We start from the raw sequence: 26,612 nt of genomic DNA, 5'->3' as shown, positions 1-26,612 counted from the left end.
CTGATCATTGTTTTATTTCTCAGTGAGCCGAGCAAGGCAGACCAAGGCCAACAGTATGAGGCTGTTTAGACAGCAGACCAAGGCCAACAGTATGAGGCCGTTTAGACAGCAGACCAAGGCCAACAGTATGAGACTGTTTAGACAGCAGACCAAGGCCAACAGTATGAGGCCGTTTAGACAGCAGACCAAGGCCAACAGTATGAGGCTGTTTAAACAGCAGACCAAGGCCAACAGTATGAGGCCGTTTAGACAGCAGACCAAGGCCAACAGTATGAGGCCGTTTAGACAGCAGACCAAGGCCAACAGTATGAGGCTGTTTAGACAGCAGACCAAGGCCAACAGTATGAGGCTGTTTAGACAGCAGACCAAGGCCAACAGTATGAGGCCGTTTAGACAGCAGACCAAGGCCAACAGTATGAGGCTGTTTAGACAGCAGACCAAGGCCAACAGTATGAGGCTGTTTAGACAGCAGACCAAGGCCAACAGTATGAGGCTGTTTAGATTGCAGACCAAGGCCAACAGTATGAGGCTGTTTAGACAGCAGACCAAGGCCAACAGTATGAGGCTGTTTAGACAGCAGACCAAGACCAACAGTATGAGGCTGTTTAGAATGCAGACCAAGGCCAACAGTATGAGGCCGTTTAGACAGCAGACCAAGGCCAACAGTATGAGGCCGTTTAGACAGCAGACCAAGGCCAACAGTATGAGGCCGTTTAGACAGCAGACCAAGGCCAACAGTATGAGGCCGTTTAGACAGCAGACCAAGGCCAACAGTATGAGGCCGTTTAGACAGCAGACCAAGGCCAACAGTATGAGGCCGTTTAGACAGCAGACCAAGGCCAACAGTATGAGGCCATTTAGACAGCAGACCAAGGCCAACAGTATGAGGCCGTTTAGACAGCAGACCAAGGCCAACAGTATGAAGCTGTTTAGACAGCAGACCAAGATCAATAGTATGAGGCTGTTTAGACAGCAGACCAAGCTGAGGAATGTACAGGATCTAGGATTTTATTTTGACCTATATTGTCACAGCAAAATAATCATGCAGCAACAGATTTGAACGTTTAGTCCATAATGTTGCTTGATCGGTGGTTAGGGTATTAGCTGGCCCAAAGTAGGCTACATGAAAAGTGCATTACTGTTAATATAATCGTGTGTTATTGGGCATTTTCAGTGAATTTATATAAATCACAAAGCTTATCTGAATTTCCTGTGGTCAGGAAGATTCTCAGCAACAAAAGACTGATCAAATTAAGATTCTACATCTGTAGTCTATTGTTGTGTGTCTGATTAATGAGTTGCCCCTATGCACCACAGCTGGAGCCTTGGCTTGGCATTGTATATGTGCACATATGTGTGTATGCGTAGGCATGCACATGTGTCCTATTTTCCAATCTTTCTGCAGACTGATCTGCCCGAGTGGAGGGTGTCCATGTAGGAAATGTGTTATGCCATTACATTGTTAAAGGAAATATGCAGTCATTTTTGCAATTAAATCCAAACCTCTGGATTTGTACTGCTATTTGTTCAGTTCTCTGACTGCACATCAGACTGACTGCCCAATACTGCAGGATCATCACATTCTTTATATTGGATGGATGCCCATCAAATATAAGACTCTCACAAAATCGATCACCTAAATAATTCAAACTGGTCAGTATGCAGGTGTTATAGACAGTAAAACCAGACGTATTCACATACATGTACAGTATATATGAATATTCTATTAATTTGGTGTATGTTTGTGCAAAGTGCATGCATGTGTAAATGTATGTGTACATCCCATGAAGTCCACCCATGTTGGGTTTGGGTTTGTCTTTTTGTGTCTCGGTGTGCAGCGTAGAGGCGGGGTTACCACGGTAACCACACATCCACATCTCCCACAGTGAGAATACCCGGCCCCCTCCACCTCCCTCTCTCCTTACCTCCCTCTATCCCTCCCTCCTCTTCTCCCTATTCCTCCTCTGTCTGTATTGATCAGTCAGTTATGTTCTCACCGGGCAGAGCAGGGCAGGGAAGGGGAGGAGACCCATGGGACAGACATCCAATGTGCTGTAAACCATAACGGCCTAATAATGGGCAGATTCCTCATTTCCACAATGCCGTAGCCGTATCTCATCCCCACTCTGACAATCCCACCGAACCAGAACAGCAATGCATGCTCAGCGCCTGAGTGGTAGTGAGGGGGGAGCTGGGTCTGGTGTTAAGGCTAAGGCAGGGGCTATAGTGCTGGGCAACTACTCTTTTAGTACAGCCCTAGCTTCCACATGATCGTCCCCATTTATATTTGACCATTGACTGACCTACTATGGCTATGATTAAATCAAATTTGATTATATTTATCACATGCTTACAAGCCCTTCCTAACGATGCAGAGTTTAAAAACAATAATAAAAACAAAAATGTTAACACAATTCTGATAATTTTTTGAACACAGGTCGTGCACAACTACAAATAGAAGTATAAACAGTCTTGCATTGCTTTATGCTTGCCGAGAGGGGTTACCCCCAGTGGCTGTGTTGATTTATGCTGTAGATACATATTTATATAATGTATGTGTATAGGTCAGATACTATACAGAGAGCACTGTGTGTTTAGCTAATGTGGCTAATGCCTATCAGCCTCTCAGTGGTAATGCTATATTAATGAAGGTGAGTGAGTCATTGTGGAGTTAACCGTGGTTGACCTGCTGATTCATTTAACACCTCAGGGTGGAATGGGGAGCACTTAGAGGTCCTCATATAAACACTCCCACTAAAACTCAAGAGCTTTTCTGACCACAAGGGATTCGGGCTCTCAGTGCCAGAGGCGTCACTACAGACCCTGGTTCGATTCCAGGCTGTATCATAACCGGCCATGATTGGGAGTTCCATAGGGCGGTGCACAATTGGCCCAGCGTTGTTTGGTTTTGGCTGGGGTAGGCCGCCATTGTAAATAAGAATTTGTTCTTAACTGACTTGCCCAGTTAAATAAAAAATGATTCTCACTACTGGCCAATCAATGTTTAAAATGTTATTTAAAATGTGTTTCAAAGTGCTACTGAGCATGTGTGAGAAGGTGGGGTTTTGAAACTAGACAGAACTGGGGGGGCATAGCTACCTTGGTATAATGGGGTCTATTTTGAAGACATGTGTACTATGATTCAGATGTGAGCTGACTGCGGCTGCACTAAAATCCCGCTGGCTACTGAATGAGGATATTCTTCATGCGGTGAAACTGTGAGCCCCAGATCTTCGCAGTATGATCACATAGCAAAGTTTGACACGTACTTTCATCAATAGCCTGAGCCCACAGTCCCTTCCCCTGGAATGTTACACACACATTAATAATAGGACAGACTGCCCCCATCAAGAATATCAGAGCGTGTCATTGATATTGTTAATATGATACGATTTGGCAAGAACATGTATGTCGACCCCCCTCAATTTGAGGACTTTATTGGCATGGGAAACATATGTTTATATTGCCAAAGCAAGGGAAGTAGATAATAAACAAAAGTGAAATAATTTTTATTGTTTAACAGTAAACATTACACTCTGTTACGCTCGTCTGAAGAAGGAGACCAAGATGCAGCGTGGGGGGGGGGGCACACAATACTGGAGACACAGTGCGCATCACCGCATAACACGGTGCCTGACCGGTCACACGGTCCCCTCGGTAAGCACAGGGAGTTGGCTCAGGTCTAAACCCTGACTCCGCCAATCTCCCCGTGTGCCCCAAAAAATGGGGGGGGGAGCTGCCTCTCGGGCTTCCGTTGTTGCACTAGTTCCTCGTATCGTCACCGTTCCTCTCTTGCTGCCTCCATCTGCTCCCTTGAACAGCGATACTCCCCAATCCGCGTCCAGGGCCTTTCTCCATTCATAATTTCCTCCCAAGTCCACTCATCTTGGCCACGCTGCTTGGTCCGGTTTTGGTGGGATCTTCTGTTACGTTCATCTGAAGAAGGAGACCAAGGTGCAGCGTGGTAAGCGTACATCTTACTTTATTTGATGAACACCAACAAAATACAAAAACCGAACATAACGTTCTGCAGGGCTAAATACAGCGCAATGCAAAAACAACATCCCACAATCAAGAGGTGGGAAAAGGCTGCCTAAATATGATCCCAAATCAGAGACAACGATAGGGTTCCCAATCAGAGGCAGCTGTCTATCAGGCCAACATAGAAATACCTAAACTAGAGTACCTGTCACGGGCGTCGTAGGGATTACGACGCCCAATAAACACCACATAGAAATAGACATACTAGAACTAACAAGAACATAGCCCAACAAACCCCGAAACACTCTAAACAAACACCCCTCTTAAATAAGAACATAGCCCAACAAACCCCGAAACACTCTAAACAAACACCCCTGCCACGTCCTGACCAAACTACAATAACAGACAACCTCTTTTACTGGTCAGGACGTGACAGTACCCACCCTAGTCACACCCTGACCTAACCAAAATAGAGAATAAAAAGGATCTCTAAGGTCAGGGCGTGACACACTCACAAAAGTTCCAAAAGAATAAAGACATTTCAAATGTCATTATGTGCAAATAGTTAAAGTACAAAAGGGAAAATAAATAAACATAAATATGGGTTGTATTTACAATGGTGTTTGTTCTTCACTGGTTGCCCTTTTCATTTTTTATTTTTTATTTTATTTCACCTTTATTTAACCAGGTAGGCTAGTTGAGAACAAGTTCTCATTTTCAACTGCGACCTGGCCAAGACAAAGCATAGCAATTCGACACACACAACAACACAGAGTTACACATGGAATAAACAAAACATACAGTCAATAATACAGTAGAACAAAAGAAAACAAAAAGTCTATATACAGTGAGTGCAAATGAGGTAAGTTAAGGCAATAAATAGGCCATGGTGGCGAAGTAATTACAATATAGCAATTAAACACTGGAATGATAGATGTGCAGAAGATGAATGTACAAGTAGAGATACTGGGGTGCAAAGGAGCAAGATAAATAAATAAATACAGTATGGGGATGAGGTAGGTAGATAGATGGGCTGTTTACAGATGGGCTATGTACATGTGCAGTGAACTGTGAGCTGCTCTGACAGCTGGTGCTTAAAGCTAGTGAGGGAGATATGAGTCTCAAACTTCAGAGATTTTTGCAGTTCGTTCCAGTCATTGGCAGCAGAGAATTGGAAGGAAAGACGACCATAGGAGGAATTGGCTTTGGGGGTGACCAGTGAGATATACCTGCTGGAGCGCGTGCTACGAGTGGGAGCTGCTATGGTGACCAGTGAGCTGAGATAAGGTGGGGCTTTACCTAGCAGAGACTTGTAGATAACCTGTAGCCAGTGGGTTTGGCGACGAGTATGAAGCAAGGGCCAACCAACGAGAGCGTACAGGTCGCAATGGTGGGTAGTGTATGGGGCTTTGGTGACAAAACGGATGGCACTGTGATAGACTGCATCCAGTCTGTTGAGTAGAGTGTTGGAGGCTATTTTATAGATGACATCACCGAAGTCAAGGATCTGTAGGATGGTCAGTTTTACGAGGGTATGTTTGGAAGCATGAGTGAAAGATGCTTTGTTGCGATATAGGAAGCCGATTCTAGATTTAATTTTGGATTGGAGATGCTTAATGTGAGTCTGGAAGGAGAGTTTACAGTCTAACCAGACATCCAGGTATTTGTAGTTGTCCACGTATTCTAAGTCAAAGCCGTCCAGAGTAGTGATGCTGGACGGGTGAGCAGGTGCGGGCAGTGATCGCTTGAATAGCATGCATTTAGTTTTACTTGCGTTTAAGAGCAGTTGGAGGCCATGGAAGGAAAGTTGTATGGCATTGAAGCTCGTCTGGAGGTTAGTTAACACAGTGTCCAAAGAGGGGACAGAAGTATACAGAATGGTGTCATCTGCGTAGAGGTGGATCAGAGAATCACCAGCAGCAAGAGCAACATCATTGATGTATACAGAGAAGAGAGTCAGCCCGAGAATGGAACCCTGCGGCACACTCATAGACTGCCAGAGGTCCGGACAACAGGCCCTCCGATTTGACACACTGAACTCTATCAGAGAAGTAGTTGGTAAACCAGGCGAGGCAATCATTTGAGAAACCAAGGCTGTCGAGTCTGCCAATAAGAATGTGGTGATTGACAGAATTGAAAGCCTTGGCCAGGTCGATGAATACGGCTGCACAGTAATGTTTTAGGGAGCGTTTGACAGTGATGAGGGGTGGTCGTTTGGTCGCAGACCCATTACGGATGCAGGCAATGAGGCAGTGATCGCTGAGATCTTGATTGAAAACAGCAGAGGTGTATTTGGAGGGCGAGTTAGTTAGGATGACATCTATGAGGGTGCCCGTGTTGACGGATTTGGGGTTGTACCTGGTAGGTTCATTAATAATTTGTGTGAGATTGAGAGCATCAAGCTTAGATTGTAGGATGGCCGGGGTGTTAAGCATGTCCCAGTTTAGATCACCTAGTAGCACAAGCTCAGAAGATAGATGGGGGGCAATCAATTCACATATGGTATCGAGGGCACAGCTGGGGGCAGAGGGAGGTTGAAGCAAGCGGCAACAGTGAGAGACTTGTTTCTGGAAAGGTGAATTTTTAGAAGTAGAAGCTCGAATTGTTTGGGTACAGACTTGGATAGTAATACAGAACTCTGCAGGCTATCTTTGCAGTAGATTGCAACACCGCCCCCTTTGGCAGTTCTATCTTGGCGGTAAATGTTATAGTTAGCCATGGAGATATCAGGGTTTTTGGTGGTTTTCCTAAGCCAGGATTCAGACACAACTAAGACATCTGGGTTGGCAGAGTATGCTAAAGCAGTGAGTAAAACAAACTTAGGGAGTAGGCTTCTAATGTTAACATGCATGAAACCAAGGCTTTTACGGTTACAGAAGTCAACAAATGAGAGCACCTGGGGAGTGGGAGTGGAGCTAGGCACTGCAGGACCTGGATTAACCTCCACATCACCAGAGAAACAGAGGAGAAGTAGGATAAGGGTACGGCTAAAGGCTATACGAACTGGCCGTTCGGAACAGAGAGTAAAAGGAGCAGGTTTCTGGGCACGATAGCATAGATTCAAGGCATAGTGTACAGACAAAGGTAAGGTAAGATATGAGTACATTGGAGGTAAACCTAGGCATTGAGTAATGATGAGAGAAACCAGGTGATGTCATCGCATATGTAGGAGGTGGAACAACATGGTTGGTTAAGGCAGGCAAGCTAGCAGTTAGCAGACCGGGGCAAGCACGCTAGCCGTTAACAGACCGGGGCTAGCAAGTTAGCCTTTGGGGGAAGTCGCGATGGGGGTATGTCTATTTTTGCCTCTTCGTGCAGTGATGTCGATAGACCACTCATGGAATTAGTAGGGTTCCACAAGTAGCTCTAGGTAGCTAGTAGGCCGCGGTTAGCAGAATGGGCCTTCAGCGGACGTCGCGCCTGAGGGGCCTGTTGGAATCCTCGGGCAGATTATGTCGGTATTCCAGTCGTAGAGGATCGGAGGGGTTCCGTGCCCCGTACCGGCAGTAGAAGGGGTCCGGATATTGTAGCTCAGGAGTGGGCTTCGGTGATAGCACAGGAGCCCTGGCCGGGCTAGCTTCAGGCTAATTGGTGCTTGCTCCGGGATGGAAACGCTAGCCAGGAGTAGTCACCCGGGATTGCGGTTAGCTAGTTGCGAAGATCCAGATGAAAATGCTCAGAGTTTGAGGTAGGAATCCGGGGATATGGGGGGGAAAAAATATAAAAAATAATAATAGGTCCATTATGCTCTGATTTGAGTCACGTTGTTCGAACTGGCGAGAGCTTTCCGAGCTAAAGGTTAGCTGATGACCGCTAGCAATGGTTTGCTGACTGATAGCTGGTAGGTAGTTAGCTGGCTAGCTTCAGTTGAGGGATTCCAGATCTGAAGTAAATAGAAATGCTTTAGAAAAAAACAGATCCACGCCACATTGGGTGAGGCGGGTTGCAGGAGAGCATTTAGAAGTTGAGGTTTAGGAAAATATTTTAAAAGATATGCGAAGAAAAAGATGTAAAAAGATATATACAAGGGACACGACAGGACAAAGACGTCTGACTGCTACGCCATCTTGGATATGTATATGTGTGGCAACAGGTCACAAATCTTGCTGCTGTGACGGCACACTGTGGTATTTCACCCAATAGATATGGGAGTTTATCAAAATTTGGTTTGTTTTCGCATTCTTTGTGGATCTGTGTAGTCTGAGGGAAATATGGGTCTCTAATATGGTCATACATTTGGCAGGAGAGTAGGAAGTGCAGCTTAGTTTCCAATGTGTCAAGTAATTATCTTTTTGTTTTCTCATTATTTGGTTGGGTCTAATTGTGTCGCTCTCTCTCTCTCTCTCTCTCTCTCTCTCTCTCTCTCTCTCTCTCTCCCTTCCACTATAACAGTTCCCCTCTGGCTGTTGACCCTGTCCTGTTTAACAGTGGCAGGCAGGCAGCCAGCCAGCCCCTATCAGTCCTGACCTGCAGTATTAAACCTGCACCAGCACTAGATCAATAGCCATGTATTCATTGGATTGTGTGCCCTGAGGCAGGCAGGCTGCAGCCCGACACAGAGGCACACCTGAGCTCCCCCCTCCCTCAATCCCTCTCTCTCTCTCACACCACTCTGTTTGGGTTTTACAACCCCTCCCTCCCTCATTCACTGCGAGAGAGAGAGGGAGGACAGAGAGAGAGGGATGGAAGGAAACAAGTTTTGAATACAAATGAGCTTCTCTCTAGCGGCACAGATACCACACATCCCTCTCTCTTACTCACACACGGATACGCAATCTTCCACACACCCTGCCTCTCGGTGTGTATTGGAAGACAACGCAGCACATGCAGTAATTCCCGACACTTAATTGATTAGCCCAGGCTGCTTATTTGAAGTGGCTAATTAGAGGGGGAGTGTGTCGAGTGTGTGAGGAGGGCTGGGGAGTCGCTAGCGCGCTTTATCTCCGTGCGCGTGTGTTTGTCTGAGGATCTCCAGTACCACGCTTCACTCTGGAGCAGGAGGAGAGAAGAAGAAGAGAATTGATAGAGATGCAGCTGGGTGGGGAGATTTTCACAGCACTTTCCCTCATCTGACATGGCCTCCGCGTAGGAATCTGGTGCCACGGCAACAGAGGAGCTAGGCAGCAGCGAGGTGTCTAAGGTAAGAGGGGGGTGATGGGTTTTCCTCTCCTCCGTCTGTTTCCCTCTCTTCTGTCTGCATGGGTTGCAGTATGAGGAGCATTAGCATGTTAGCATTGCGCTTTATGTTAATGGTTCAGATTGTGGTCTGATGTAGTGAGAGTGTTTTGGTGTTTATGTGGAGGTGAGGAGTGTTTCACCGTGGTATTCCCCAAAGGGAGGCTCTAATAACCTAGCGTTCTGAAATCCTATTAGGGTCTCCCCCCCGCCCTACCTACACCCTCCACCGCCCTATTAATAGCGTGAAGTGGGATTGTCTCTCGGGCGGGCGGGGGGGCTTATTACTGTGTGTGTGTGTGTGTGTGTGTGTGTGTGTGTGTGTGTGTGTGTGTGTGTGTGTGTGTGTGTGTGTGTGTGTGTTCATGCATTCTGCACACAGGATATCTGCAGATTCAGCATGTGGTCTGGTTTGAGTGAAACATGTCTGTCGAGCAAGGCACACACACACTCAACATACTTCCATCCAGCATGCTAACTACACACACCTTGGAAATGCACCAAGACAACAGTACAGTGATTTTAAAGGGACTTGGACTGATCTCTTTGAATGTGATTGGTTATAGGAGAGTATTCAGCAGCACAGGATAGCCACACACAGGGTGAAAGAAAGAAGCAGACAGTGCCATGTAAATGCTGCATTGGACTGTACAAACACATTGAATATACTACCTTGTACCTCTCTGAGTAGTACTGTGTCAGGGGGATGGCTACATTTTAAGGATGAAAGAATCAACCAGACTGCCATATGCAGTGCCCTTCAGAAAGTATTTACACCCTTTGACTTTTTCCACATTTTGTTATGCGACAGTCTGAATTTAAAATGGATTAAATGAAGATTTTTTTGTCACTGGCCTACACACAATACCCCATAATGTCAATGTTTTACAAATTCATTAAAAATTAAAAGCTGAAATATCTCGAGCCAATAAGTATTCAACCTCTTTTGTTATGGTAAGCCTAAATAAGTTAAGGAGTATACATTTGCTCAACAAGTCACATAAGTTGCATGGACTTACTGTGTGCATTAATATTGCTTAACATTATGTTTTAATGACCACCTCATCTCTGTACCCCACATATACAAGTATCTGTAAGGTCCCTCAGTCGAGCAGTGAATTTAAAACACAGATTCGACTACAAAGACCAGGGAGCTTTTCCAATGCCTCACAAAGGGCACCTATTGGTAGATGGGTAAAAAACAGCAGACATTAAATATCCCTTTGTGCATGGTGACGTTATTAATTACACTTTGGATGGTGTATCAAAACACCCAGTCACTACAAAGATACAGGCATCCATCCTAACTCAGTAGCTGGAGAGGAAGGAAACCATTCAGGGATTTCACCATGAGGCAAATGGTGACTTTTAAACAGTTACAGAGTTTAAAGGCTGTGATAGGAGTAAACTGAGGATGGATCAACAAGATTGTAGTTACTCCACAATACTAACCTAAATGATAGTGTACAGAATAAAAATATTCCAAAACATGCATCCTGTTTGCAATAAGGTACTAAAGTAAAACTGCTAAATAAAAACATTATGTCGAATACGAAGCGTTATGCTTAGGGCAAATTCAACACAACAGTTCACTTCATATTTTCAAGCATGGTGGTGACTGCATCATATTATGGGTATGCCTGTCAATGGCAAGAACTAGGGAGTTTGTTAGGATAAAAAGTAATGGAATAGATCCTAGAGGAAAACCTGGTTCAGTCTCCTGATAGACTACTGGGAGACAAATTCACCTTTCAGCTGGACAATAACCTAAAACACAAGGCCAAATATTCACTGGAGTTGCTTACCAAGACCATATTGAATGTTCCTGAGTAGCCTAGTTACAGTTTTGACTTAAATAGGCTTGAACGTCTATGACAAGACTGGAAAAGGGCTGTCTAGCAATGAACAACGACCAACTTGACAGAGCTTGAATAATTTTAAAAAGAGTAATGTGCAAATATTGTACAATCCAGGTATGCAAAGCTCTTAGACTTACCCAGAAAGACTCACCGCTATAATCGCTGCCAAAAGGTGATTCTAAAATGTATTGACTCGGGAGTGTGAATACTGACGTAAATGAGATTTTTCATTTTCAGTAAATTTGCTAAAATGTTTTCACTTTGTCATTATGGGGTATTGTGTAGATGGGTAAGAAAAAAAAATATTGAATCAATTTTGAATTCAGGCTGTAACAACAATGTGGAATAAGTCAAGGGGTATGAATACTTTCTGAAGGCACTGTACATTGTACTTTGCTCTTTTATGTTCATATAGAATATTACAATATACATCTGTGTAGATTAAATATATCTGCGCAGTTGTAATATATCTGTGTGTAGTATCTCTCAGTATGTGGTAGAAATAGCTGGATGTGAAGGCAGCCGTGATCCAGATTGTAGTGTCCAATTAGCCTTTGTGTCCCCAGGCGGTGTGTGTCTGTACGTGTGTGTCTGTACGTGTGTGTGTGTGTGTGTGTTGCACGCGTGCATGTTCGTGTGTGTGTCTGAGGGAGGAGAGTGGACATATGGTTTCCTGGGCTCCTCTCCTAAGACTGTGTATTCAGACCAGCAGGATATTGTATAGTCCTCCTCTGTGTCAGCTAACTAGTCGCTTGTCTATTCATATTAACATCCTTTCATTCCCTTCACTTGTCCTTTCCTCCTAACCCCCTTCTCTCATTCTTTTTCTTTTTCCTCCCTCTCTCTTTCCCTGGTATTTTCCTCTCTTCCCTCAATTTCACTCACTTTTGTGTTTGTGTGTGTGTGTGTGTGGGCTGCAGTGTCTCAGTTGACGACAGGCTGGCTGGGCTCTCTGACTGATGGCAAGCCAACAAGATCAGAACTCCTGTCACCCTGCCTCCCTTTCAGATCAAATCCAGCTGGACTCACATACACACGCACACACGCGCAAACACACACACACACACACACACACACACACACACACACACACACACACACACGCATGCGCAGGCAGGCATATGCTAACAAACAACTCTCTCTCTCCTATCTCTGGGTAAAATTGCCCCTGGTGTCCTACTTTTATCTTCCTCAACCAATCTCCCTCTCCTCCTTCTCCTCCCTCTCCCTGCCCACCCATAAGGTTTCTACAAAATACTACATCTTGTCTATTTGGTATGTAACACGTGGACACAAAGGCTTTCTCTTTGACAGACACTGTCCCATCTCAAATAGCAACACCTGTGTTCTGACCTGCTCTCATCCCTCCTGACATCATGATCCTAGGGACGTTAGATACCTGGCCGTCCACTCAGGCTGCATTACACTGCCCATCTACTGCTGGGATCAGTAGAGCAGGTTCATCAAAATACCCTGGCTGATTTTCCCTTACCTGGGGCCTCAGCTTGTTCAGTCACAGCTACAAGATGTTTGAGAGAGAAAGATTTCTAAAAGCAGCCCTGCTTCGCGTTGTTCTATCTGCTTCTAAGAGCCCAGTCTCATTCCTTATTCATCCTCACAGCCTATTCTCTGACATCCTGCCAGACTGACTGTCAGTGGGGGGGATAGAGGTCAGTCTGACAACGCCCAGGAAATGGGAACTCTCACAGACCAGATCCAAGCTATAGGATCTCTTCAGGAGGAGTTCTGGTACACTTCAGAGGTTGGATGGTCGTAAGAAGGGGCCTGAGTTTCACCTGACTAGCAATAGCCTATGACTAGGGCCTGTAGTTTTTCCTGTAGTCAGGGAAAACCTCAGGTCCCAGCTCAAGAGACTCCTCACTGACAGCACCATGTCCAGATTGCATTGTTTCTGTCTGTCCCTTAGTCTTGCCTTGAACCGAAAAGGCTAGCGTGTTGTATTCTTCCCCTCAAGCTAATTCTGCTGGGGATACAGTGTATTTTTATTTTACTTCACTTTTATTTAACTAGGCAAGTCAGTTAAGAACAAATTCTTATTCTACCAAAAGGCCTCCTGCAGGGACGGGGGCTGGGATAAAAAATACAAATATATAACTATAGGACAAAACACACACAAAGATAAGAGAGACAACGCAACACTACATAAAGCGATACCTAAGACAACAACATAGCAAGGCAGCAACACATGACAACACAGCATGGAAGCAACACAACATGACAAGAACATGGTAGCAACACACCATGGTAGCAGCACAAAACATGGTACAAACATTATTGGGCACAGACAACAGCACACAAGGCAAGAAGATAGAGACAACAATACATCACACAAAGCAGCCACAACTGTCAGTAAGAGTGTCAATGATTGAGTCTTTGAATGAAGAGATTGAGACAAAACTGTCCAGTTTGAGTGTTTGTTGCAGCTCGTTCCAGTCGCTAGCTGCAGTGAACTGAAAAGAGGAGCGACCCAGGGATGAGTGTGCTTTGGGGACCTTTAACAGAATGTGACCGGCAGAACGGGTGGAGTATGAGGGCTGCAGTAGATATCTCAGATAGGGGGGAGTGAGGCCTAAGAGGGTTTTATAAATAAGCATCAACCAGTGGGTCTTGCGTCAGGTATATAGAGATGACCAGTTTACAGGAGTATAGATTGCAGTGATGTGTCCTATAAGGAGCATTGGTGGCAAATCTGATGGCCCGACCGGTAAAGAACATCTAGCCGAGAGCACCCGTACCTGCCGTGTAAAGCGTGTAGACATGACATTGAATAAGACATGCAGACAGAGAGTTGTGCCTTGGTTGGAATATAATCTAATTCAGTATAGATGTGATTATGCAAATGTCAAGAGCATATTTCTCATCTAAGACTACTTTGTAGCATGCATCATTAAGATATGCTATTTCCATGTTGTGCATTGGCTGGATTTATGTTTATTCTAACTCCATAAAGGTTCCATTCATTATAGTGGCATTCCGTGTTAGACACAATCTGTATTTTCATTTCAGCACTGACTCATCAGGACTGAGGGAGAGGCTCATTACTGCACACTGATAGGCTTATTTTATGCTATTTAGTTGTTTCTTTGTGTGTGTCGGGGAGAGTGGGAGTGTGTGGGTGGGGGGGGGGTCTTTGCACTTTGTGTCATGGCCACAGAGGTAACATGTAAACAAAATTGTTATTCTTTATAAGAGCATCAAGACCCATTGTTCCATCCAACGCTACATTCCTGTCATAGGATTCAACTTAATATTATACTTTGAACTTGGCCTCGAGCTGCCTTTTAGATCAAGACAACTCTTACTGACCTGGAACGCTCTTTCCTTCACAGGCGTGAGGAGAGCGAGTGCTGGAGAGAGGACAGGAGAGAGAGAACGAGAGAATGATGGCGGCGGAGGAGGAGAAGCCGGGTTTGAAGAGCAGCAGCTCCATCGTTCCCTGCTTCTTGTTTGTTGAGGTGAGTTGCCATGTCTTCCTTTTCCTGATTGGCTAAAATGACACTACTGGGAGGAGCTGATGAAATACCCTCTGGCTCCTCATGGGTCCAGTAGGGCCTCTTCATGCTGGTTGATGATATCTCTTTATGGGGAATTTCCGTATCCCTTAACCTTCCTCATATTCAGTTTCTCACCCCCCTCCGCTCCTCTCAGAGCTCAATGAGCTCCATTCATTCTACTACTTGACCTCAATTGGCTGTTGTCTGCTGTCCAGCAGCCAGGGAACACTTTCTCATCTTTAGCTTCAGTGGAAAATGTTGTAAATATTGTCAGCTCAACACACATCCACCACACTGCCACGGTCTCTCTGCCATGGCTGAGACTGAGTAACGTGGATAAAGTGGGTATAAAATAGTTGTTATACTATGTAATCTGTTCAGATGGAGCTTCCTGTCTTCACACTGCTACAATATGTGATCTCTGCTTCCTGTTTATATGAGTCTTTGCATCTGATCCATTGAAGTATTTAATGATATCACAGCTAACTGTGTTTTGTATAGGTACTGGATGCTCTGCACACACTGTCAGGCACACACACAGACACAGACTCACATACAGACTACAGGTGCACACACGCACATACGCACGCACGCACACACAGGACAGGGTCCCGTATTGCTGTGGGAGCTACATTACTCAGAGGGTATTGAAGGTCTCTTTGCTGCTAGATTATGGTCCACAATAAAAGCACTCCCTTACTCCACTTTGCCATCCCTCACACATATTTAATGTGAGGTGATATTTGAGGTACAAGGTGTTCTGTGTCATGTGAAATATGGAGGTCTATATGTGAGGTGTGATGTATGACATGGAAGGTGAAAAGAATTGAATGAGGAACGAAGTGATATATATATATATATATTACTGCTCAAAAAAATAAAGGGAACACTTAAACAACACAATGTAACTCCAAGTCAATCACACTTCTGTGAAATCAAACTGTCCACTTAGGAAGCAACACTGATTGACAATAAATGTCACATGCTGTTGTGCAAATGGAATAGACAACAGGTGGAAATTATAGGCAATTAGCAAGACACCCCCAAAAAAGGAGTGGTTCTGCAGGTGGAGACCACAGACCACTTCTCAGTTCCTATGCTTCCTGGCTGATGTTTTGGTCACTTTTGAATGCTGGCGGTGCTTTCACTCTAGTGGTAGCATGAGACGGAGTCTACAACCCACACAAGTGGCTCAGGTAGTGCAGCTCATCCAGGATGGCAAATCAATGCGAGCTGTGGCAAGAAAGTTTGCTGTGTCTGTCAGCGTAGTGTCCAGAGCATGGAGGCGCTACCAGGAGACAGGCCAGTACATCAGGAGACGTGGAGGAGGCCGTAGGAGGGCAACAACCCAGCAGCAGGACCGCTACCTCCGCCTTTGTGCAAGGAGGAGCAGGAGGAGCACTGCCAAAGCCCTGCAAAATGACCTCCAGCAGGCCGCAAATGTGCATGTGTGTGCTCAAACGGTCAGAAACAGACTCCATGAGGGTGGTATGAGGGCCCGACGTCCACAGGTGGGGGTTGTGCTTACAGCCCAACACGGTGCAGGATGTTTGGCATTTGCCAGAGAACACCAAGATTGGCAAATTCGCCACTGGCGCCCTGTGCTCTTCACAGATGAAAGCAGGTTCACACTGAGCACATGTGACAGAGTCTGGAGACGCCGTGGAGAACATTCTGCTGTCTGCAACATCCTCCAGCATGACCGGTTTGGCGGTGGGTCAGTCATGGTGTGGGGTGGCATTTCTTTGGGGGGCCGCACAGCCCTCCATGTGCTCGCCAGAGGTAGCCTGACTGCCATTAGGTACCGAGATGAGATCCTCAGACCCCTTGTGAGACCATATGCTGGTGCGGTTGGCCCTGGGTTCCTCCTAATGCAAGACAATGCTAGACCTCATGTGGCTGGAGTGTGTCAGCAGTTCCTGCAAGAGGAAGGCATTGATGCTATGGACTGGCCTGCCCGTTCCCCAGACCTGAATCCAATTGAGCACATCTGGGACATCATGTCTCGCTCCATCCACCAACGCCACGTTGCACCACAGACTGTCCAGGAGTTGGCGGATGCTTTAGTCCAGGTCTGGGAGGAGATCCCTCAGGAGACCATCCGCCACCTCATCAGGAGCATGCCCAGGCGTTGTAGGGAGGTCATACAGGCACGTGGAGGCCACACACACTACTGAGCCTCATTTTGACTTGTTTTAAGGACATTACATCAAAGTTGGATCAGCCTGTAGTGTGGTTTTCCACTTTAATTTTGAGTGTGACTCCAAATCCAGACCTCCATGGGTTGATACATTGGATTTCCATTGATTATTTTTGTGTGATTTTGTTGTCAGCACATTCAACTATGTAAAGAAAAAAGTATTTAATAAGATTATTTCATTCATTCAGATCTAGGATGTGTTATTTTAGTGTTCCCTTAATTTTTTTGAGCAGTGCATGTGTGTGTGTGTGTGTGTGTGTGTGTGTGTGTATATATAAGTGCTATATACCTTGTGGTATTCAGTACAGTTGTAGTGATATGTGGGATGTGTGGAATCATAATGTGCAATATGTGAGGTAGCAGTGAGTGAGTGCAGAAGATGTGACAGTGTGGTCTGACTGAGACCCAACCATTTTAGCTCCCCTGTCCCTGTCCCCTCCCCAGCGGTGTGTCAGACACAGTGATTTAGACTGAGCCAGGACCTGCTCTTTTATTTATTTTTATTCACCTCATCAGCCCGTTTCCATGGAAACCAATCAGCTGCATTAATTTTCTGTCTTTCTTCTGCCTCCTTTCATCCACTACCTACCCTCTTATGCAGGCTATAACATCTCTCTCTCCCCTGAAAGTCATAGATATTTGTTAGAAGAGACGGAAGGAGGTATCTATATCTATCTGAATTTCAACATCAATAGCGCTTACACAGGTCAGTTTCTCTCAGCACTCTGTTGATACAAAAGATGCATGGAAATGCCATTGTCAGAACACAGACATGCTTTTAGGAAATAATCCACTGTGTGTATAAGTAATCAGGTGTAGCAGAGAACTCAGCTTTGGGGTTGTAAAGGCCACATTAACATAAACAGTTATCCAGACCAATGGAGGAGGAAATACAAAGTCCCCCTCCATGCCCCTCTGATAGCTTTGGATGTACTGCTATTGGACAGCCGGTGTCATGTGATTGGGGTGTGTGGTGCGTCTTGTAACCTAATATTGATGTGTCCTGTCCACACAGGACCATGTATGGGTTGTTACAGATTCAGTTTATGAAGTGTGGGAATGTGTTTTGTATAATGGCTGCAGCTGCAATATGGAAGCAGGAATAACCTAGCCGACTAGTTGGAAACATCACCTTCAATGAACAAAAACTTAAACCATAAAGAAATAGTCAAATAATAGGATCTACACACACTCTACTCTAACATTTAAAAAGCAACGAAAACTGATTTATTCTCAATGTTTCAAATGTTTTATTTGGATGTGAAAATGACCCGTTCTGTTATACATTATGTGCTTTCCCCTCTTATAGAACATGTCCCACTTTTCTCAGCCACTGTTATGGACTGAATGGTTATGAGTCAATCATTGTGACGTTGGAGATTTCCGTGACTGCAGGGGTGTTTAAGTTCTTTGGCATGAGCAGTACTCATAATGAGCAGTACTCCTATTTGTGTTTGTGTGTGGGCACCATCTCTCTCTCTCCACATGCAGTGTGATGGACCATTTCCCTCGGCGTTCCATGTAAGGACTCTATACCCACCAGAGGGCACTGTTGATGTACTGTTAAGGCTTTCAGAGCTGCTTTTAGAAGCTCGGTAACATAACACTGTTTCGTCGTGGTTTTGTGTCGAACCAATGTGTCTTTATATTCTGCTAATGTTGTATTTAGCCAATCAAGCTCAGTTTTGTTGTGTTGGTTTATTCACAGTAAGGACATGGAATGGTAATGGTGACAATTTACGGTAGTGAATATTCCACATCTGTTCATTTAAAAACGAGTTGCCTTAATTTTCATTTAATTTTAATGTTCAGAAGAACACACACACACACACACACACACACAGCCTCATTAACACTTGAAATAGGTGAAAAAACACTTTTCCTTCTCTTTTGCTTCCTCCGTCTCTAAAAATAACCCCAGTGTGTGATGGTGGGTAACACTTGTGTGATCACACCTGTCGGAGAGAGTCTTTCAAGTGAAGTGCACAAAGAACACACACACACATTTTTTTAGAGTGCTGTGATCAGCTGGAGCCCTAAGACACAAAGAAAAACGGACTTTTCCTTTGGTTGCCATCTGGTAAATGTCCATTAAAGAGCTGCCCCTGCTTTATGTTTTGGCCTCTGAATCAATGCAGGGAGAATGCACTCAGCCAGCCAGCCCAGCCAGCCAGCCAGCCAGCCAGCCCAGCTTGAGCACAATGTTTTCAGCAGCTCTGCACTGTGGAAGGGAAAGTAGTTCAAGTTAAATAATGAGAGAAGCATGAATGACTGGTGAGAAGACTTTGAGATTCGGAGGTCCCTATTTCAGAAGTATTTGGACAAATTCATTGTTGGTTTTGCTTTTGTTTCATATTATGTTGTACCCAATAGAAGTGAATGTTTCATGGAATGAATTGTGAATAATGATGAGTGAGAAAGGTACAGAGGCATAAATATCATGCCCTCCAAAAACGTTGTATTGTGGGTGTGGCCTTTGTGCCTCTAACTTTCTTTTCATCATTATTCATGATTCATTTCTGATTATCCGTAATCATGGTAGCATCCACATTAATGTAGAAGTGGTCGGAAAAACATATTCTATTCTTATTTAGAATAAAAGTGACTCGAAATTGGCACAATACATTATTTACCATTCATTTCTATTGGGCAGAAAATTATCTGAAACCCAACCAAAACAAACAGCAAATGCATCCAACAAGTGTGTAGTAACAAGCTTGATGTAACCATTGTTTGCTAGGAATATGGGACCAAACACTAAACTTTTGACTACCTTAATACACATATACAGTGCATTGATCAAGTATTCAGACTCCTTGACTTTTTCCACATTTTGTTACATTACAGCCTTATTCTAAAATTGATTAAATTTGTTTTTTTCCTCATCAATCAACACACAATACCCCATAACAACAAAGTGAAAACAGGTTTAATTTTTTTTGCTAATTTAATACAAATGTAAATAAGGTATGTGTTTTTAATAAGTAATCAGACCCTTTGCTCCGAAACTCGAAATTGAGCTCGGGTGCATCCTGTTTCCATTGAACGTCCTTGAGATGTTTTTACATCTTGATTGGAGTCCACCTGTGGTAAATTCAATTAATTGGACATGATTTGGAAAGGCACACACCTGTCTATGTAAGGTCCCACAGTTGACAGGGCATGTTAGAGCAAAAACCAAGCCATGAGGTAGAAGGAATTGTCCGTAGAGCTCTGAGACAGGATTGTGTCGAGGCACAGATCTGGGGAAGGTTACCAAAAATGTCTGCAGCATTGAAGGTCCCCAAGAACACAGTGGCCTCCATCACTCTTAAATGGAAGAAGTTTGGAACCACCAAAACTCTTCCTAGAGCTGGCTGCCCGGCCAAACTGAGCAATCGGGAGAGAAGGGCCTTTGTCAGGGAGGTGACCAAGAACTCAATGGTAATTCTGACAGAGCTCCAGAGTTCCCCTGTGGATATGGGAGAAACTACCAGAAGGACAACCATCTCTGCAGCACTGCACCAATCAGGCCTTTATGGTAGAGTGGCCAGACGGAAGCCAAAGGCACATGACAGCCCACTTGGAGTTTGCCAAAAGGCACTTAAAGGACTCTAAGAAGCAAGATTCTCTGCTCTGATGAAACCAAGATTGAACTCTTTGGCCTTAATGTCAAATGTCACGTCTGGAGGAAACCTGGCACCATCCCTACGGTGAAGCATGGTGGTGGCAGCATCATGCTGTAGGGATGTTTTTCAGCGGCAGGGACTGGGAGACTAGTCAGGATCGAGGGAAAGATGAACAGAGGAAAGTACAGAGAGATCCTTGATTAAAAACCTGCTCCAGAGCAAAGGTTCACCTTCTAACAGGACAATGACTCTAAACACACAGCCAAGAGTGGCTTCGGGACAAGTCTCTGAATGTCCTTGAGTGGCCCAGCCAGAGCCCGGACTTGAACCTGATCGAACATCTCTGGAGAGATCTGAAAATAGCTGTGCAACCTTACAGAGCTTGAGTGGATCTGCAGAGAAGAATGAGAGAAACTCCTCAAATACAGGTGTGCCAAGCTTGTAGCATCATACCCCAAGAAGACTCAAGGCTGTAATCACTGCAAAAGGTGCTTCAACAAAGTACTGAGTAAAGGGTCTGAATACTTATGTAAATGTCATATTTCAGTTTATTTCTAATAAATTCTAAAAACCTGTTTTTGCTTTGTCATTATGGGGTATTGTGTGTAGATTGATTGAGGGGGGGAAAGAACAATTTAATACATTTTAGAATAAGGCTGTAACGTAACAACATTTGGAAAAAGTCAAGGGGTCTAAATACTTTAGGAATGCACTGTAAGTGAATTTTCTCAAAATACTTATGACACCTTCAAATTTTTATTTGACCTTTTTATTTAACTAGGCAAGTCAGTTAAGAACAAATTCTTATTTACAATTACTGTCACGTCCTGACCTTAGCTGTTATTTTCTATGGTAGAGTAGGTCAGGGTGTGACGGGGGTTTTCTAGTTTAGTTTTTCTATGTTGTCAGGTTCTAGTTTTGTATTTCTATGTTGGGTTTTGTGTGGGATGATCTCCAATTAGAGGCAGTTGGTCCTCGTTGTCTCTAATTGCAGATCATACTTAAGTAGTGGTTTTTACCACCTGGGTTTGTGGGAGATGGTTTTTTGAGTTGGTGTATGTTTCACCTCTGAGTCACGGTTTGTTGTTTTGTTATTCAGTTTATTTATATGTATTGCATAGTTTCACAGTGAAAATAAAATGTGGAACGACACACACGCTGCACTTTGGTCCGCTCCTTCCTACGACAACCGTGACAATGCCGGCCCAACCAGGACTACGCTGGGCCAATTGTGCGCCGCCCTATGGGACTCCCAATCACGGCCGGATGTGATACAACCTGGATCCGAATCAGGGATTGTAGTGATGCTCTTGCGCTGAGATGCAGTGCCTTAGACCGCTGCGCTACTTGGGTGCCTGAAGTGATTTTATTTCTAAACGGTACAACTTATACAGTACCAGTCAAAAGTTTGGACACACCTACTCATTCAAGGGTTTATCTTTATTTTTACTATTTTCTACATTGTAGAATAATAGTGAAGACATCAAAACTATAAAATAACATGCATGGGATCATTTAGTAACCAATATATTTTAGATTCTTCAAAGTAGATAAAAATGAGCTGGCGCACACCCAGCATAATAGTTTGTGTGGAGGTGCTAACTAACGGCAAACTCTTTAAGTAGCCACTCTTTGCCTTGATGACATATGCACACTCTTGGCATTCTCTCAACCAGCTTCATGAGGTAGTCGCCTGGAATGCTTTTCCAACAGTCTTGGAGTTCCTACATATGCTGAGCACTTCTTGGCTGCTTTTCCTTCACTCTGCGGTCCAACTCATCCAAACCAACTCATCCAAACCATCTCAATTGGGTTGAGGTCGGGTGATTGTGGAGGCTAGGTCATCTGATGCTGCACTCCATCACTCTCCTTCTTGGTCAAATAGCCCTTACACAGCCTGGAGGTGCACTAAGTGCAAACCAGATGGTATGGCGTATCTATCAGATTAGCAACTTTTCTATTTACACAAGCCTTTGATGTGGTGTGGCCAAGGCCACATTCCTGCTTCATGTGTGAGTGTAGCTATTAGCATACTGTTAATGTCATAGTATATGGACAAACAAAATGAGGATAGCAATTCAAACTATACAGGACCTTCTCATCTAAACCATATTGCACATAGTGTTGCAGACTTGATTAATGCAATGATTCACGAATTTGGCTGACAAAGCAAAAATGCTGCCTACTGGTATTAGGGTAATTAAGGTAATTCTTGCATGGACATGTGGTGTGGGAGAGCTGTTGTCTTTACACTGTACCACTCAGAGGGGGGTATGTGGTGTAGATTTCTTCCACACTACCTCTGGAGGTAGTGTGGGAGGCATCTCTTAAAGAGAGATTTAAATTGAGAGCATGTTGGCGAGCTGCATCACCGCTTGGTATGGCAACTGCTTGGTATGGCAACTGCTTGGTATGGCAACTGCTTGGTATGCGACAGCAAGGTGCAACAGAGGATAGTGTGTACGGCCCAGTATATCACTGGGGCCGGGCTCCCTGCCAACCAGGACCTCTATACCAGCCGGTTTCAGAGGAAGGCCCTAAATAACGTCAAAAACTCCAGTCACCCAAGTCATAGACTGTTCTCTCTGCTATCGCATGGCTAGCAGTAGCGATGCAAAAGTCTGGAACCAACAGACCATGAACAGCTTCTACCCCCAAGCCATGTGACAACCAAATAACTAGCCAGACTAACAAGTTAGTTAACTATCTGCATCAACCCTTTTTGCACTAACATTTTGACTCGTCTCATACACTGCTGCTACTTTTATCTATCATCATATCACTTTAGTACTAGTTATATGTACATATCTACCTCAATTACCTTGTACCCCTGCACAACTTTAGGCTGATGCTTAAAGTTAGTGAGGGAGATATGTCTCCAGCTTCAGTGATTTTTGCAATTCGTTCCAGTCATTGGCAGCAGAGAACTGGAAGGAAAGGCGGCCATAGAGGAGTTGGCTTTGGGGATGACCAGTGAAATATACCTGCTGGAGCGCGTGCTATGGGTGGGGGCTGTTATGGTGACCAGTGAGCTAAGGCGGGCTTTACCTAGAAAATACTTATAGATGACCTGGAGCCAGTGGGTTTGGCGACGAATATGAAGCAAGGGCCAGCCAACGAGAGCGTACAGGTTGCAGTGGTGGGTAGAATATGGGGCTTTGGTGACAAAACAGATGGCACTGTGATGGACTACATCCAATTTTCTGAGTAGAGTGTTGGAGGCTATTTTGTAAATGACATCGCCGAAGTCAAGGATCGGCAGGAGAGTCAGTTTTACGAGGGTATGTTTGACAGCATGAGTGAAGGAGGCTTTGTTGCGAAATAGGAAGCCGATTCTAGATTTAATTTTGGATTGGAGATGCTTAATGTGAGTCTGGAAGGAGAGTTTACAGTCTAACCAGACACCTAGGTATTTGTAGTTGTCCACATATTGTAAGTCAGAACCGTCCAGAATAGTGATGCTAGTCGGGTGGGCAGGTGTGGGCAACGACCGGTTGAAGAGCATGCATTTAGTTTTACTAGCATTTAGGAGCAGTTGGAGGCCACGGAAGGAGAGTTGTACGGCATTGAAGCTTGTCTGGAGGTTAGTTAACACAGTGTCCAAAGAAGTGCCAGAAGTATACAGAATTGTGTCGTCTGCCAGGTGGATCAGAGAATCACCAGCAGCAAGAGCGACCTCAGTGATACATACAGAGAAGAGAGTCGGCCCGAGAATTGAACCCTGTGGCACCCCCATAGACTGCCAGAGGTCCGGACAACAGGCCCTCCGATTTGACACACTGAACTCTATCTGAGAAGTAGTTGGTGAACCAGGCGAGGCAGTCATTTAAGAAACCAAGGCTGTCGAGTCTGCCGATAAGAATGTGGTGATTGACAGAGTCGAAAGCCTTGGCCAGGTCAATGAAGACAGTTGCACAGTACTGTCTTTTATCGATGGCAGTTATGATATCGTTTAGGACCTTGAGCGTGGCTGAGGTGCACCCATGACCAGCTCTGAAACCAGATTGCATAGCGGAGAAGGTACGGTGGGATTCGAAATGGTCGGTGATCTGTTTGTTAACTTTGCATTCGAAGACCTTTAGAGAGGCAGGATGGATATAGGTCTCTAAACAGTTTGGGTCTAGAGTGTCTCCCCCTTTGAAGAGAGGGATGGCCGCGGCAGCTTTCCAATCTTTAGGGATCTCAGACGATACGAAAGAGAAGTGGGTGATTGATGTCGCTGATTGACAGCTGGCTACAATCTTCTGTGAATGTGGTCTCTTAGTATCACTTTGTCAAAGTTCCTCATCCTTTTAGTGTTTCATTTATAATACCCCCCATCCTTTTAGTGTTTCATTTATAATACCCCCCATCCTTTTAGTGTTTCATTTATAATACCCCCCATCCTTTTAGTGTTTCATTTATAATACCCCCCATCCTTTTAGTGTTTCATTTATAATACCTCATTTGGGATTAAATGTGTTTCAAAACATAGAATATGTAGAAACACCTTAAGCAGTTGGCTGCACAACTTTCTGCACTCCCCTTTCTCACGCAGTAGATTTCCATACACCCAGTTCTAATATGGTTAATATGTCTCAGGATATTTCAACATTTCAATTTAGAACCCAACACCGTAGACTGCAGCTTTTACTGCTATTCCTGTGTAATTACATATTTATAAAGGACCTGCAATGTAAAGATTGTATAAAGGACCTGCAATGTAAAGATTGTATAAGCCTTCATTTGCAGGTGAGTGTGTCTACACTCGTAAGAAGCAGGTACTGTATGTGCTGTAGCAGTAATGTATGTGTAATCAGTGTAATGTGGGTACAGGGTCTCCTCCCTGGTCCCACACTATGCAGGGGTGTGGATCTGACTGAATATTTACACCCAGTGATTCAGGCCCCCCTGTGTGTTGGTCTGTTTACCAGCCATCATAACCCAGTTTACAGCCCCACCTATCCTCACATAGTGTACGACAGAGACATCACTGGGACAAAAGACAAGGGGGGGGGGCATCAGAGGCTAAGATAAGAGTTACATGGAAAATAAAGAGTGTTTGGGAGAGGGAGTGAAGATTGAAAAGCAGAAACAGAGAGAAAGAGATATTTCAAGAAGGAGCCCTAGAGATGTTTTCTGGAGGACGATCTAAGCTCAGCTCACATCACTGTCTTTTGTACCCATTCTACTCTCCCCTCCACTCTTTCACACTGATCGGTCATCTCGCTCTTACTCTCTCTCGCTCTTACTCTCTCTCGCTCTTACTCTCTCTCGCTCTTACTCTCTCTCGCTCTTACTCTCTCTCGCTCTTACTCTCTCTCGCTCTAACTCTCTCTCGCTCTAACTCTCTCTCGCTCTAACTCTCTCTCGCTCTAACTCTCTCTCGCTCTTACTCTCTCTCGCTCTAACTCTCTCTCGCTCTAACTCTCTCTCGCTCTTACTCTCTCTCGCTCTTACTCTCTCTCGCTCTAACTCTCTCTCGCTCTAACTCTCTCTCGCTCTTACTCTCTCTCGCTCTAACTCTCTCTCGCTCTAACTCTCTCTCGCTCTTACTCTCTCTCGCTCTTACTCTCTCTCGCTCTAACTCTCTCTCTATCTCTCTCTTTTTCTCTCTCACACACACACACACACACACACACACACACACACACACACACACACACACACACACACACACACACACACACACACATACATACAGTCCTGAAAGCATGCCAAACTACCAACCTCTCCATGCTACAGTACCTCTCATATGCCAGTTTCACTCTCCTCCCTCTCTCTTCACTCACCCCTTCTCAACCTTTCTCTTTTCCTGTCCCCTCCACTCCCCCACCATCCCGTCCTCTTTCCTCCCTCCATCCTTGTACACCTCTTCCTCTGCTTTCCTTTCTTCCTCCCACCACTGGGATCTGTACAGCCCCAACAATGCACAGAGACATACTTCTTGTTAATTTACTCTCCCATCCCTCCTCATCCATTTATTTTTCCTCCTCCATCTCCGTTATTTTGCTCTCTCTCATGTTTACATTTACATTTAAGTCATTTAGCAGACGCTCTTATCCAGAGCGACTTACAAATTGGTGCATTCACCTATAATATCCAGTAGAACAACCACTTTACAATGTTCTCTCTCATGCTCTCTCTCATGCTCTCTCTCTCTCATGCTCTCTCTCTCTCATGCTCTCTCTCTCTCATGCTCTCTCTCTCTCATGCTCTCTCTCTCTCATGCTCTCTCTCTCTCATGCTCTCTCTCTCTCATGCTCTCTCTCATGCTCTCTCTCGCGCTCTCTCT

At 44.7% G+C, this 26,612-nt stretch overlaps 1 protein-coding gene across 3 annotated transcripts in view; it reads left to right on the top strand.

Moving 5' to 3' along the window:
- Positions 1 to 8,687: 8,687 nt before the first annotated feature.
- LOC115201137 (phospholipid phosphatase-related protein type 5) overlaps positions 8,688 to 26,612 on the top strand; it is a 57,830-nt gene continuing 39,905 nt past the window's right edge. For 2 of the 3 annotated variants that reach the window (XM_029764495.1, XM_029764477.1), the window contains exons 1-2: positions 8,688 to 9,121; positions 14,366 to 14,491. In XM_029764495.1, coding sequence (XP_029620355.1) covers positions 14,417 to 14,491 — 75 coding nt within the window. In that variant the 5' untranslated portion in view covers positions 8,688 to 9,121; positions 14,366 to 14,416. The remainder of the gene's footprint in view (positions 9,122 to 14,365; positions 14,492 to 26,612) is intronic. The other variant, XM_029764469.1, reaches the window with a different exon arrangement.

Source organism: Salmo trutta, chromosome 1, assembly GCF_901001165.1.
Source record: "Salmo trutta chromosome 1, fSalTru1.1, whole genome shotgun sequence".
NCBI lineage: Eukaryota > Metazoa > Chordata > Actinopteri > Salmoniformes > Salmonidae > Salmo > Salmo trutta.
Note: the sequence above shows the minus strand (reverse complement) of the source record. Positions and strands in the feature narration are given on the sequence as shown.